A 16,261-nucleotide genomic window follows, 5' to 3' on the forward strand; every position below is an offset into this window, starting at 1 on the left:
GCATATGTCTTTAATTGAAACCCTGATCGATTCACCTAGCAGTGTTTGTTGTTTATGCCTTGTCGTCCATTTGATATACTTACAAATTTGAGTGAGATTATCTTAGCGTTATGATAACATAACACAGTAAATAATTTAATTTTGTTTCTCAAATAGTTTATTTACAAATCTACAGATCTCTTATTTCAATGCTATTGTCTTCAGTCAATCGTTAACCCACTTCCATACAAGCCATGCCGTCCGTACACCAGATTTAACCGAGCGTCTTAAAACCACCTCAGATGCAAGCAACCCAAAAAGTTTTCTTGCTGAAATATGATCATTTGGCAAAAGAAATGCTTCTTAAGTTTGGGCAGGCCCTTTTCCGAATGCAAGAGGTTACATGTAATTTATCGCACCCTACATGCTTCCGAATAACGGCAGGACCGATACGATAGGAAGGAACACTACATCAGTCTGGAGTTGTTTCGTTCCATTCTGTGGAAAATTACACCCAAGGATTTATATCCTGTGAAAGGAAACATTCGTTGCCCAAAAAATGCGAAAACCGCTTGCATTCTAAGAACCGGAGTCGCTGCTGGGGAGAAAAATCTAGCGCATACATACATAACTCACCACCCAAGTTGTTCACTTTTTGGGCGGTTCAAGCGGAAACAGCTGCCGGGTAGAACATAATGGAAGGTAATTGTTTCGCTTGCTCAATTTGGTGTAAGTGTCAGGCACGAATAATTAAAAGTCCGGATTTAGCTTCCTGACTCGTTAACTGCTCGCTCGGACACTTGCGGAACCGTTTGCAGTAAAACGAATTGTCCAATTCTGAAAAAAAAGTGAACATGGAAAAGCCGTGGACGGTTGTTTTTTTTTTAATTGTGGGAAGGCAGCATTAGAATGTATTCACCGGTTTGCAGCACACCGAATAACCTAGGAATTTATTAGGGAAAAAGAAGAAAATTTGAGAGTAGATAAAGTCATATTCCTGAATGAAATATTTTGAAGAATTTTGTGCCCAACGATAATTGATCCTTAACACTGCAAATTGTGAAAAATCGTTTGTAGGTAAAAATTATGTAGGTAAATAGATTAATTTAGTTTACATCTAAACAGATAACACTAAATGAACAACTTGACGCAAATGTTCAAGGTCAGATTTCTCCATCCTCGGTTGGGTTCCAAAATTGCCTAATTGTTTAGTACTACATATGTCCATCTACCAAACTCGTTGCGCTCCACGTCTTATCATAATTGCCCTGCCAGTTTGAAAGCTAATACCATCTTTACAGGTATCTGCTGTCCGGCAACCTTGCAGTATGCCCATCGTACTCTTCTTGCTTCAGCTACCTTCTGGATATTGGTTCACTGTAGAGTTTGACGAGCTCGTGGTTCATCATTCGCTGCCACACACCGGTCCCTAGCCAAAGATGGTCCAGCACTCGTCTCTCCAATACCCCAAGTGCTTGCAAGTCCTCCTCGAGCATGGTCCAAGTTTCATATTCATAGAGGACCAACTATCTTATGAGTGTTCTGTACATTTGATGCGGGTGTGAATCTTTTTTGACCGTAGTTTCTTCTGGATACCGTAGTAGGTGTGACTTCCGCAGTTGATACGCCATCGTATTTCACGACTAACATTATTATCAGTCATTAGCAAGGATCCAAGATAGACGATTTCATCGACCACTTCGAAGGTATCCCCGTCTATTATAACACTGCTTCCCAGGCTGGCCCTGTCACACTCGGTTTCACCTACTGGCATATACTTTGTCTTCGACGTAAATATTCACCACCATTCCATTTTATGTTGCTACTGCCATCTTTACAAGTGTTCGGCCGACAATATCCACGATCCGCAAAACAAACAAATTGACTAGATCTGTTGAAAGTTGTACCCCGGCTATAATTTTGCACACCATATCCACCATTGCCACTATATCCCTGCACATCTCGGCTCGCGGCAAGAGGTACAGGGGTTAGACAAAAAGGTTGAGATAGGCAAAATTTTGCCAAAGTTCAAGTCAGCATAACTTTGCGTAGAATGATCCGATTTTGATAAAATTGGGACCATCGGACGCGGAAACTCTTCTAGTATACTATCCCTATGCAAAACCTGAGATTGTTCCTCGGCCACCGGAGATGTTCCGGGTTTTCCGAGGGTACATTCAAGATGCATTTTTTCCACTGCTTGTCATTTTATATGACGTTTACTTTCATCATATTTTATGTTTTGTCCAGAAACAAGAACTAATATGCCGACCAATGGTGGCTGTAGATCAAGAATCCATCAAAACTACGCAGAGATATGGCCATTTCCGTAAAAACGGTCCCGGAAACATGATAAAATGATAACAGATAGGAATAATGCAAATATGAGTATCTAACTTCATGGCTTTACGAAACGATGATTACAGAAACATTTCCAAAATGCCACCCTTATAGCAGGTTCCAAGGGCCTTCCCGGAAAAGCCGGTATTGGCACCATCTGGAACCATGCATATATGGGTGTCAAAATTCATGTTTTCTCAAGACAATGAATATAGGATCTTTATTAAAGATATATTTTGAGGACTGTAAGACTCTCTAGCCAATTTGTAACAGGTTTCGGATACTCTGCGAAAGTGATATTTATTCAAGGTGTATGGCCAATCCCGTACCGTTTTCACGAAAATGGCCATATCTCTGCGTATACCTAATGGATTTTTGATCTGCAGCCAGCATTGGTCAGCATATTAGTTCTAGTTTCTGGGGAAAGCATAAAAGAAGATGTCAGTAAACGTCACATAAAATGACAAGCAGAAGAAAAAATGCATTTTTAACATACCCTGGAAAAACCTGGAACATCTCCGGTGACCAAGGACCATTCTCAGGTTTTGCTTAGGGATAGTATACTAGAAGAGTTTCCGCGTCCGATGATCCCAATTTCATCGAAATCGGATTTTTCTACGCAAAGTTATGCTGATTTGAACTTCGACAAAATTTTGCCTATCTCAACCTTTTTGTCTAACCCCTGTATTTGCGGGATGCGTTCAGCATTTAAGGTGAAGGTGGGTTGAGTACCAAAACAAAGCTTTGAAAGTATTGGTACAATAAAAACTGTCATATACTGTAGTAGTATTGATGTAGTATTTATAAAAAAAAGCAAAGAATATTAGTAGAGTGATTCAAAAAACGACCCAGCTCCACCACGCTCACTCGATTCCGTCCCATGCTCCGAGTGTATTCTAAAAGCCAATTTGATAAAAAAAAAACTGATTGGGTACAAGCCGGTTCAAGTTTATATGAAAGCTAGAATGGTAGACTAAACCTTTCATTACACTGACTGCAATGCCTCTCCTCCAAACGCTGGCGAAAAGAAAACCCACATAGCTGAATGGAAACCGCACCTTGGGAAAGATCCATTGATTACGTAACGCAAAAAATAGCATTTTATACCCCGCTCACTCCTTGGCTCACTCCCATGTCACACTTTTTGTATGAAGTATCTGCTCCTGGTGCGATAGATATCACAGATTCTGGCTATTTTGTTGAATTACACGCTTCACTGATGCTTTCTGAGAAGCCTAATTATCATGCTAAAGATTGGCAACCTCGAATAAAATCGACTCACAACTATCGGAACGACAATTCAATATGCATTGTCTATGGAGTCAAAGCTCTTGAATATTTCATCCAATCATATGGTCCCCCCCCCCTCGCCAGGGCCCAATGACGAAGCGCCACAATCGGAATAATGTAAAATTCAACCTCGCCATATCAACTGTCATACAAACCTGAAACGACCTGTGCACTGTAAGGCCCTATCCAAACCAGCCCAAACCATCGGAAGACACCCAAAATATGAAACATATTCGACTGAGCGTGGCGGAGCAAAATAATTTTTGAGCCACCCTAAATATTAGTTTGCTGCTGCCGCTGCTGGTGTTTACATTCGCTCCGCGATCAGTTTTTAGTGGATTTTTTCGATCAAAAATAGCAGTTTATATTAAGTTTCCGCTTAAAACAAGTGACTGATTTCAAAAAGTGATGTTTAATTGGCATTCCATCAACATTTCGGGCTGCTCATGTGCGGAGAAGTGTGTGAAAACTTGATTTTTTCAATGCCCTTTGAGAGGAAGTGAAGTGCAGTGATAAGTCCACCGAATCGTGAACGGCTATTAAATTGGCACGAAACTGCTGATTTATTCTATAATTCGAGCCGAAGTGCATAGGACTCTTTGAAGAAACATGTTAATTATCACGGGAAGTAAATAAATATGCTGTGAGCAGGTTAGTAATTTGAATATTAAACTTTTGTTCGATGCATTCGAATGTTGGTGGGAGAGGAGTGCAAGATGTGTGGTAACGACCCGTGGAAGGTCCGGTGCCATATTGACGGCCATCGTGGTACTCTTCCAACTATGCCCTTAACCTTCCGGGACTCGCACCGTTTTAAAAAGTACAACACATTGAGTAAAAATGAGATAACTTTTTAGTCAGTTGACCAATTTGCTCCAATTCACCATGTATTCCCCAAAAAATTAGTTCTTCATCAATTGAAAAGATAATAAAAGTGATTCGATAGAAGGCTCTAGTAAACATAACTAAATGAAAGGCTCAGGTGCACTGGGAAAAATGACCAGCAATGAATTATTTATTTATTTCATTAACAATTCATCCTAAAGTAACGCGATTTTTTCTATATCATTTCTGATAATAACCTTGGAGTTGATTCGCAGTTCTCACTCACCTATGACCGTAGGTGGCCACCAGGCTGCCTTCCAGAAAAACCGGAACGTTTGTAAAAATGGTCATTTTGGAAAGTTCGTCCGCGAGCAGCGCAATTTTTTCTAAACCATTTCTGATGGGGATGTTTGAGCTAAAACACATTTCTCACACTGCTATGACCGCAGGTGGCCACCAAGCGGCCTTCCGGAAAACCCGGAACGTCCGTAAAAATGGTCAATTTGTGAAGTTTGTCCTAGTGCAGCGCAATTTTTTCTAAACCATTTCTGATGGTGATTTTGGAGATATTCCACGGTTCTTACCCTACTATAACCGTAGGTGGCCACCAGGCGGCCTTTCGGAAAATCCGGAACATCCGTTAAAATGGTCATTTTGTGAAGTTCGTCCTAAGCAGCGCAATTTTTCTAAACCATTTCTGATAGGGATGTTTGAGCTAAAACACGTTTCTCACACTGCTCTGACCGCAGGTGGCCACCAGGTGGCCTTCCGGAAAACCCGGAACGTCCGTAAAAATGGTCATTTTGTGAAGCTTGTCCTAGAGCAGCGCAATTTTTCCCAAACCATTTCTGATGATGATTTTAGAGAAATTCCACAGTTCTTATTCTGCTATAACCGTAGGTGACTATCGGACGGCCTTCCTTATAATCCTGAACTCCGTAAAAATTGTCTTTTGGAAAGTTTGTCCTAGAGCAGCGCATTTTTTCTAAACCATTTCTAACAATAACCTTGGAGTTAATTCGCAGTTCTCACTCACCTATGGCCGTAGGTGGCCACCAGACGGCCTTCCGGATAATACGGAACGTCCGTAAAAATGGTAATATTGAAAAGTTTATCCTAGAGCAGCGCATTTTTTTGTAAACCATTTCTGACGGCGATATACGAGTAAATACACAGCTCCTACTCTGCTACGACCGCAGTGGCCACCAGGCAGCCTTCCGGAAAATCCGGAACATCCGTAAAAATGATAATTTTTTATTTCCAAGTTCGTTTATTTGGTAGGCTCAGGCGTGTATAACACTTTACGGAGCCATGGTTCTTTGTGATATATACAATCAATATCACTTTATTATACAGTTAATAAGAGAGGGGAAGGAGCCAGCGTACTCGTGGTGACTCGAGGTTAGTTTACAAGGATGGATGGGGCTTAGGATTTGGGATAAGGAGATTTCAGCTTCTCATCCGGGCATTTGGCGTCAGTGACGATGTGGCGTGTCGTCGTGCTCGAGGAATGGTTTAACTGGGAGCATCTTCCGGATGGCAAGAGCTATGGAGCTCTACGGAACAAAAAGGCAGAGACTAAACAAAAAAAACTTTGAAGAAAGAAAAAAAAAACAAAATATTAAATTTTGATGTCAGAAGCACAAATAAAGCTATAAATGGCCTGCATATAGACAACATCACGATCTCCCAAAACACCTCGAACTTCCCTGAAGGGTTGTTTAACTTGGGCTACAAGGGTATCCAATAATTGTTCTCTGGAGGCGTCATTTTCCGAGCAGGATCAAACTACGTGATCGATGTCATCATAACCGGCTCCGCACCTACATAAGTTGCTATCGACAAGGTTTATTCTGTACAGATGTGCGTTTAGTGAATAGTGATTAGACATAAGTCTCGACATCAGGCGCATGAAGCCTCGACTTATGTCCTCACCTCTGAACCACGCTCGCCCAGAAACTTTTGGAACTATGGAAAATAGCCACCGTCCAAGTTCGTTGTGTGTCCAATATCTTTGAAGAGTACTCTGACGGACTAATGGAAAAAAAAACTCGTTGCTCGAGTATTGTCTATCATAAACCTCACCTTCCTGTGCGCCCGCCTTTGCCAGCGAGTCTGCCTTCTCATTGCCGTAGATTGAGCAGTGAGATGGGACCCAAACAAAGGTAATCTTCAATGATCTTTCGACCAAAACACGCATCTGCTCTCTTATGTTTGTAAGAAAGTAAGATGCGTGCTTAACAGGTTTCATCGACCGGAGTGCCTCGATAGAACTAAGACTATCCGAGAAGATGAAATAATGGTCTGGGCTGATTGGAAATTATCCCCAAAGCGAAGTTAATTGCTGCCAGCTCAGCAACATAAACCGAACACTGTTCCTGAAATTTTCGGAAGGTGGTTGAAGTTACATTGAAAACACCGAAGCCAGTGGATCCGTTGATGCGAGAACCATCATTGAAATATCTGTTCTTGCAATTGACAATAACATAATATTTTTCAGAAAAAATGGAGGGAATAGATATTTGTCGAAGCTGATCTGGTATTCCTTGAATAGCGTGTTTCATGGACAGATCGTATTCAATTGAGGAACTGTCGTTGGTTAAGTGAACTCGAGGTGGATTATAACACGGAAGACACAGATCTGAAGAAATGTAGTTGAGATAGACTCTAAGGAATCTTGAACGACAAGTCAGTTCAAGCATTTTATCGAAGTTATCTAAGACAAGTGTGTTACTTGTTCCACATTTGATGAGTATTCTAAGTGAGAGCTCCCAGTAACGATGCTTTAAAGGAGTGACTCCAGCAAGCACCTCCAGGCTCATGTTATGCGTTGAATGCATACAGCCAAGGGTAATACGCAAACAACGATACTGAATTCGTTCCAATTTGATCAGTTGGAAATAAGCTGCTGAGAGGAAGCAGAAAGAGCCATACTCTAAAATAGAGAGAATAGTCGTTTTATAGAGTTTGATGAGGTCTTCCGGGTGAGCACCCCACCATGTTCCGGAGATAGAACGGAGAAAATGGATCCTTTTCCGGCATTTTTGTATCAAATACTCAATGTGGAGTTTCCAGGTACATTTAGAATCAAACATTACCCCAAGGTATTTAGAAAATAATGATTGGTTGATGTCATCATTCAACAGTTTTAGTTTCAGTTGAGCTGGGTACCGCTTTCTAGTAAACACAACCAACTGAGTTTTTTGCGGTGAAAACTCGATCCCTAAGTGTCTGGCCCAAACAGTCAGATTATCTAGGGTACTTTGCAATGGTCCTTGCAAGACATCTGCACATGGACCTCTTAGAGAGACCACGGCATCATCTGCAAGTTGTCTGAGCGTGCATTGTCCTTCCAAACAATTATCAATATCTTTAACATAGAAATTATAAAGCAAGGGACTTAAACATGAACCTTGGGGAAGGCCCATGTAGCTATTTCTGGAAGTTGTCAGAGTGCCGAGTGTGAAGTTCATATGTTTTTCTGACAACAAATTGTACAAGAAATTATTCAAAATAACGGGTAATCCACTACTGTGCAGATTGCCTGACAGTACTTCTATGGAAACTGAATCAAAAGCGCCCTTAATGTCCAAGAATACTGAAGCCAATTGCTCCTTGTGCGCAAAAGCCAGTTGTATATCTGAAGAAAGCAACGCTAAACAATCGTTTGTTCCTTTACCTTTTCTAAATCCAAACTGAGTATTTGAAAGCAATGCATTTTCTTCGACCCAATGGTCGACTCTTGAAAGGATCATTTTTTCCAATAACTGTAACCGTTGGTCCCAATATGTTGCTTGTTGGCTCCTCCACAAGCATCCTTCTCATTATTCCACGTCGCCAGTGAGCCTCTAATTCCTTTACCCCACCCTAAAAAAAAAAATAAAAATTCGACGTTACAACCTTACTGGCGACGTACATCCGATTGTAGCGCACCATGCTCGAGACAAACGACTTCTTCAATACTACCCGTTACAGAAAACCAAATGTACGATACCTTTTCAGCGGTTTGAGCAGGCACCCATTCCGTGCCCTGGTGGTCAATTTTATGATCAACGCGGAATGGTTGCCAACATTGACGAACCGTCGAAGGGTAAATTTCGGGTTCTCTTAATTAATACCGAAAGGAAATGAAACCTAGGTAAGAGATCGGCAATCACTCGGATCATTCGACAAGTGACTACCAAAGAATAAAGTCGTGTGCATGCAGCTATTTTTCTAAAATATATTCACGTGGTGAAGTTAAGGTGCCTTAAATTGCGTCTTGTTCCAGGGCAGTACTCGTAGATCGAGAGAACATTAACGTAGTGCTATTGTAAAAAGGATAAGCTTCAATCGACCGTGTAGTAAAGCACGGAATAGAATAAATAATAGAGAAAAGGTAATTATAAAAAAAGGGTGTACGGTGAGAGAAAAACGGAAAGTGGTGTACTAATGACCTGATTAGGTCCAAATCGGGCCTTTTCTTTTACAACCCTCGTGCGAGGGACATCTTTTCTCCGCAGCGGTCCCTAGAGCCCGATTCGAGAGTCAAAAGGGGGCAACACGGAACGCCGTGGGTACAGAAAGCCACCTCGGCGGCCATTTTGGAATCGACTTCGGCGAAGACGAGCGCCATCTTCCTAAAAACGTGGACTTAGAAATAAAACGTGCATATAGGAGTTGAGCATTCCTGACATCCACTCTGCCGTTCGATTCGGCCTTGCTGCGTTCATCACCACCGCAGGGCGGCACTCCGCCGTTCAAATCGGCCTTCCGACGCCCATCGCCACCGCAGAGCGGCACTCCGCCGTTCGAATCGGCCTCGCTCCGTCCATCGCCACCGCAGAGCGGCACTCCGCCGTTCGAATCGGCCTCGCTCCGTCCATAGCCACCGCAGGGCGGCACTCCGCCGTTGAAATCGGCCTTCCGACGCCCATCGCCACCGCAGAGCGGCACTCCGCCGTTCGAATCGGCCTCGCTCCGTCCATCGCCACCGCAGAGCGGCACTCCGCCGTTCGAATCGGCCTCGCTCCGTCCATCGCCACCGCAGGGCGGCACTCCGCCGTTGAAATCGGCCTTCCGACGCCCATCGCCACCGCAGAGCGGCACTCCGCCGTTCGAATCGGCCTCGCTCCGTCCATCGCCACCGCAGAGCGGCACTCCGCCGTTCGAATCGGCCTCGCTCCGTCCATCGCCACCGCAGGGCGGCACTCCGCCGTTGAAATCGGCCTTCCGACGCCCATCGCCACCGCAGAGCGGCACTCCGCCGTTCGAATCGGCCTCGCTCCGTCCATCGCCACCGCAGGGCGGCACTCCGCCGTTGAAATCGGCCTTCCGACGCCCATCGCCACCGCAGAGCGGCACTCCGCCGTTCGAATCGGCCTCGCTTCGTCCATCGCCACCGCAGTGCGGCACTCCGCCGTTCGAACCGGCCTTGCTACATCCATCGCCACTATAGTGCGGCAATCCGCCGTTCGATTCGGCCTCACTACATTCATCGCCCATCCTCCAAACGAATCCAGCCAATCAACAATGCTAGCCAACGAGTCAACCAGTCTCCAAAGAAAGCGTATGTACACCCTTTAAAACCGTTTCTCTCATTAGCCCTAATATGGGCAAATAAAACAAGCATGTAAAATGATGCATTAGGCTAAATTATTTGAACAGACGCATTCCTTAAGGTTTCTTTAAGTTCACCTAATCCCTTTTGTACTGCAATTTCCACTTTGTCGAGTCCGCTGTAAGAGTTGTCGTTTACCGCGGATAAGATATTCCTTGATGGTAGAAATTAGGTGTTACCAACCCCTAACGGTAAGTTGTCAAAAATTTGAGGCTCCCGCTGGAGTGAGTGCATGTTGGAGTGCAACGATACTATAGAATAAGACGACCCAGTGCTCAGCATAAATTCCCATAAAATTTATCCCGTCGGAGCAGCCGAGAGGCTACATAACTTTCTCATGCATGATAGCATGGCAATCGGTCGGTATGAATTGTGATTAGACGTTGGTTTCCCAGGCTTTTGAATAGCTATTACTTTGACCTGTCGCCATTCAGGTGGCACAATGTTGTACTCCGTGAAACAGTTGTACAGGTCAAGTAATCGTCTTTTTGCGATATCTGGGAGGTTTTTCAGAAGATTGAATTTGATGTTATCGCATCCCGGAGCAGAGTTATTCGATGAAAGAAGAGACATAGAAAGTTCCAGCATTGAGAATGGTCCACCCAAAGAACCGGGATCATTGACTGATTCTCGAAATAGCGGTTCTGCTGGTACGGAATCTGGACAGACCTTTGAAGTTGAATATCCATCGATTGGAGTATTCTTCACTCTCGTTGGTGGAAGTGCGGTTCCGCATGTTGCGGGCCGTTTTAGCCTTGAGGAGATTTTTGAGCTTTCTTTCAAGCCTCAAATACTCTTCTAAAAGCACAAACCTTCCGTGTTTACGGAAAGCCTTGAAGGCATCAGATTTCTCAGAATACAACTTAGTACATTCATCATCCCATCCAGGAGTGGCTGATCTTCTTATGACAGCTGTACTTGGAACGCGTCGTTTCTGAGCTTCTAGTGCGCTTTTTTGAATCAACTCAGTAAGGAATCGATATTCATCCAAAGGTGGAAGAGTATCAGTTGATTCAATACCAATTTTTACCGCCGATGCAAATTTTTGCCAGTCAATGTTCTTCGTGAGGTCGAAAGGAACATTAACTGGCTCAGATTGTTGATAGCTACTTTTAATTGTGGTAACTATCGGCATATGGTCACTACCATGGGGATTTTGGATTACCTTCCACGTGCAATCTAATGATAGTGAATTTGAACATAAAGACTGATCAATACGGCTTTGTTGACCATTTGGTCCTATTCGAGTTACTTCACCAGTGTTCAAAATATTCAAATTAAAATCGTCACACAAATCATAGAAAATAGGCGCTCTATAATCGTCATACGTTTCGCCCCATCCAATACCATGTGCGTTCATATCTCCCAATATCAATACTGGAGATGATAGGAGGGAGACTGCGCTCCAAAAATGTCGACGATTACGAGAGGCATTTGGAGGAATGTACACTGAAGCTATGCAAAGATCTTTATTCTTCACATTTACTTGGCATGCGACGATTCCTAAGCCGGGAACAGTCGGAATGGGAATTCTGTAGAAGGAGTAGCATTTTTTAATCCCCAAAAGAACGCCACCATAACGATCATCCCGATCTTGGCGAATAATATTAAAATCGTGGAAGTTGATTTCATCTCCAGAAGAAAGCCATGTTTCACAGAGTGCAAAAATATCGCAATCGGAATTGCGAATCTAAAACTTGAACACGTCTAATTTATTTTTCAGACTATGACAGTTCCACTGCAGCACAGTGATTGTATCTGGGGCAGCAGGAACTTTGTCCAAGGGCTTGACGACCCCTCCCCATGGCCACTGCGAGTTAGACCGGGACCATCGTCCCTAACCCCTAATCCCAAGGCGTCAAGCGACCCGTGCCGAGGGGATGCATGGCCAGGGGGGTGAAATAATAAGCTAGGCCTTTAACGGAGCCTGTGGGGTACCTGGGCACCCTCCACAGTAATTGTCCCTTACCGCGTCATGCTGGGCTCTGGCGTGGTGGACCTTTTTCCCGAGCAACTCGTGGGACCAAAATGGAAAACCAAGTCAATTCTTCAATTAGTGGTAGTAGTGTAGGCGACAACCCCTTCGCAAGAGGTGGGTTGTTCAGGTCTCCGCCTAGGAGGCCAGAGGCAATAGTCGGCAGCTCAGTGCGCAGCGCCAGCGTGGGTAACTCAACCTTCCTCTCGGCTATAAAACGCCGGAAGGGGTTATTGACGGCCCATGGCTTGTGAAGGCGATGAACCGCAAACGCGATGGGCTTTCGGCCTTCGAGGTGGCGACGGAACAGCTGGACGCCATCATCGACTTTGCGTCATCGAAGCATAATATCAGCAAGGACCTCAAGAGGAGCTTGCAGAAACTTCGAAAGTCGATGCTGGACGCCAAGCTGGAGAGGGCGGTCAGGACGGCCAAGTGTAAACCCGTGAAATCGGTGGAGTCGAGGTCTACCCAGACTGAGGCCCAAGGATTCGCGGACTCGGGCAAGGTCGAGTCGACCGAAGGCGTGCCCCCTAAGCCGGTGGTGCCAAAGTCCACCCAGGCTGAGGCTCAAGTATTTGCGGGTACGTCGGGGTGACTACTCCAACGGAGCAGACACAAAACGGGGAGACAGTCTCCAGGGGATGAGCTCCCTGGGGCCGCTCCAAAACGCGGAGGGTTACTACCCCGAACAAGGGTAGTGGGGCTGGGAAGCTGAACCCCGGTCAGGTACCTCCAAAACCGGGAGGAAGGACCTGGAAAGGTCCGTCCACTCCAGGCAAGACGGTGGTAAGGGGTTACGGCAGGCTGAAAGTTCTCAGCCGCACCAGACCAGGGAAATAGAGGGAATGACGCCTCCTGGACCCTGGTCAAGAACAAGAGGAAACCGAAGAAGTCAAGGGCCGAAAAGAAGGCCCAGGCGAATGAGGGTAGCAAGAAGTCTAGGGTAGGCGCCAATCGCTCCAGGGCGATGCCCTAGTCATCACGGCGGACGAGGCTAAGTACTCGGATGTTTTGAAGGCGATGAGGAGTGACGTCAAGCTCGGTGAACTCGGCGCCGACGTACGTCGAATAAGACGTACCCGGATGGGCGAGATGATACTCGAGCTGAAGCGCGGCGTCTCGCAAAAGGGCGCCGCCTACAAGAAGTTGGCGGAGGAGGTCCTAGGCGAGACGGTCAAGGTGAGGGCACTCACGACGGAGGTGGGTTAAAGACCTGGACGAGATCACTGAAGTCGAAGAGCTCGTCACGGCACTGCGGCGACAGTGTGAAGTGGAGACGCCCACCGCAGCCGTTCGGCTACGGAAAGGTCCGGCAGGGACGCAGGTAGCATTGGTTCGGCTATCTGCAGCGGACGCCTCCAAGGTAGTCAAGTTAGGGAGCGTCAAGGTGGGATGGTCGGTATGCCCTGTGCGCATATACGAGCAACCCGAAGTTTGCTTCAAGTGCCTGGAACCGGGGCACAAGCAATGGGACTGCAAAGGCCCTGACAGAAGCAATCTCTGCCGACGCTGCGGATTGAGGGACATAAGGCACAATGCTGCACGAACCCTCCCAATTGTTTGATTTGTTCCAGCAAAGCTGTGAACAGCAAGCACCCATGGGGCCTGATGTGCCCGGCGTTTAAGCGTGCTGCAAAATCAAAGTGCAGGTAAAGCAGCTGGCTTGCTCGGCTTCGCCCGAGTGTTTGGTGTGCGCAGGTTTAGAGGAAACGGCGGAACACTTGTTGTTCGTGTGCTCACGTTTTCGCGCAATGCGTGACCACATGCTTGCCACATGTGGTCTGGACACTACCCCGGACAACCTAGTTCGGAGGATGTGTAAAGACGAAGTTGGCTGGAACGCCGTTTTATCGGCTATCGCCCAAATCGTCTCGGAGCTACACAGAAGGTGGCGCGTGGACTCAAGGATGGCTAGTTCAGGCGCAAATAAGAGGTGGTCCAAGGGATCGGAGTCGGCTTCATGGGTCATACCGGTGGTCATGCTCTGTGGTCGAACTCGATCCTTTTATCGAACAAGTGGCCGCGCGAAGAACAACATGGTATCGTCGCTTTCGCGGCGTCGGTCAACCAGGCGGGTTCCGAGCCCGAGGACGGAAAGGGTCCTCGTCAAGGCTGGGGCAGGCGTAGGACTCGCGTCGGCAAGTCCCTCTGTGTGCTGGCGAATAGGCCCTATCGCAGAAAGGTCAATTTAGGGTGCACGCGGCATCATCATTCTTGATACCAGTCGTGCAGAGGGAAGCAGGCGCGAAGTCGACCCTGCCCACCTTCCGAGGACATAGGGCGTGGTAAGGCCACCTGGAAAGCCGGCAATGCACTGGCACGATACCATGGTGTTCTTCTAAAAAAGCGAGTCACGATGTTCGATGCTGCAAGGACACGCAGCTAACCTCGAGGGTGCGTCATGCACTGGCCCCCCTTTGAAGCATTACTTTCTGGTTGTACCGAAGGGACGATGGGCTTGGCGGCAAAGGAAACGGTTTAGCTGGTCGGGGATGCAGCCCTGCCTCCCTCATTGGAGGTGGCCCCTAACCCAGCACTTCCTGGTCAACCCAGGATGTCTGTTGAGCAGATTCCCCCTCCATTGTTTAGGAAGAAAAAAAACAGTGATTGTATCTTCGGTATTGGCCGTATTATCCATCGAAAGATACAATTTCTGCAAGAAGGGGCCATGAAACAGTCAATTGCTTCAGATAACTTTCCACTGTTGGTATAAAGAGGTCAATGATTGGCCTCAATGAATTCGGAATATTGAACAAGTTCAAAAAACGGTCCACAAGGTCCTTAAAAGAGATCAATCCTCGCTTGGACGGAATACTTTTTCTAGAAGTGCGAATTTGTTTTTTTTCTTTCGTTGATTCTCCTAGCCGGATGTTTCTTCGAAACATCGGATTTAGGCAATGGCGGGAATGTCTTACTGCAACTTGGATCAAAAGAAGCAGTAGGGACAGATTGCTTCGGGATTTTAAATAAACCGCCATTACCTTCAGATTTTGGCAAGCTTTTATGGATGACTTTTGTTCTCTTACGGCGCGATCCCGGGGAAGATGATTTCTCAATTGAGCCTTGTATAATCACAATGCTATGCTATTTTTTTATTTTCATATAGTATTTTTTATACTTTTATTACATCATACTTTTTTGTTTTTATTTTCTGATTATAATATTTCCATATTTTCATGCTTTTATATATTTATATTATTGTATTTTTGTTCTTTCATATTTTCATAATTTAACATTCCCATAGCCCACTATCAAACCTCACCCGGAAGGAAAGCTTCACAAACTGCCATGTAACCTGACGATGTCAGGCCCTGCTATCTGATACTTATAACATTCTAAATAGTAATTAAATTATTTGCAACATTTCCAGATTCAAGAGATGGACATCCCGACATAACTCCTAGTTGATGTTACTTTCTACAAATATATATCAAATTTGATATAATTTCTTATCATATTGTTATTCATTTCTCTACAAATTTATATAGGGGAACTGTTCCGTTTTCAATCTCACTGTACATATATTCATCTCATAGCGAAACAAAGAAATTCCGCACCAATTTCGTCGCTTCTTTTTGCTAACATGCATGCTCACTGCTGAAAAAAATCACAAAAATAATAAACAAACAAAATACCTTTTCATTGCTTTGTTTTTCGTGAGACCAATATCGGAGCTATGAGATGAAGTCCAGGAGCAGTAACCCTACAACTATCAAAATAAGAACTTGAAAAGAACGCGGTGCGTATGGTACGGTATGTCCACGCATCCTTCAACCCCTGTGGATTCGTGATATGTATCATGTTGAAGTGACTACTTGAACACAATATTTTTTATTTATTCCTTTATTTATTTCGTAGGCACTCTGTGTTACTTAACCGCTACTGTGCCGAGATCTACTGTGGTATTCTGCCGCCAGAATCCACACAGAATCTATTTTTAGATTTTTCCATTATTCATTGTTGTTGTCTTTGCTGGTCCATCTCGTCGTGAGTCCATTGTGTTCGTTTTGTCCATGTAGTGTATCCAATGATCGTTGCATTGTCCGGTTGCCATTTATTCGGGTGACGTTGGAGGAATGCCTCCGAGAAGAACAAGTTGTCAGTCGTCATCAGGCAGCCGTGACGGTGAGGCGTGCACCCCAATACGCCACCGCATAGGCTGCGCATCCAGCGACTGACAAGGGTTTTGGTGGAGGGGCTGGGAATCGAACCCATGACCATTCGCTTGAAAGGCGAACGTGTAGCCAACA

At 45.3% G+C, this 16,261-nt stretch overlaps 1 protein-coding gene across 1 annotated transcript; it reads right to left on the minus strand.

The window, feature by feature from the left end:
* Positions 1 to 8,942: 8,942 nt before the first annotated feature.
* LOC134222178 (loricrin-like) lies at positions 8,943 to 9,918 on the minus strand. The gene is made up of 2 exons (XM_062701320.1): positions 9,109 to 9,918; positions 8,943 to 9,053 (listed from the first exon to the last, which is right to left on the minus strand). Exons 1-2 carry the CDS (start codon positions 9,916 to 9,918, stop codon positions 8,943 to 8,945), a joined length of 921 nt encoding a protein of 306 aa, XP_062557304.1.
* Positions 9,919 to 16,261: the final 6,343 nt, after the last annotated feature.

This window comes from Armigeres subalbatus, chromosome 3 (assembly GCF_024139115.2).
Source record: "Armigeres subalbatus isolate Guangzhou_Male chromosome 3, GZ_Asu_2, whole genome shotgun sequence".
NCBI classification, from domain to species: domain Eukaryota; kingdom Metazoa; phylum Arthropoda; class Insecta; order Diptera; family Culicidae; genus Armigeres; species Armigeres subalbatus.

Coding starts and splice junctions, on each gene's coding strand:
- LOC134222178 (XM_062701320.1), bottom strand. CDS start 9,918: ATGGGCGATGAATGTAGTGAGGCCGAATCGAACGGCGGATTGCCGCAC. Junction 9,054..9,108: donor AATCGAACGGCAGAGTGGAT/GTCAGGAATGCT, acceptor CCACGTTTTTAG/GAAGATGGCGCTCGTCTTCG.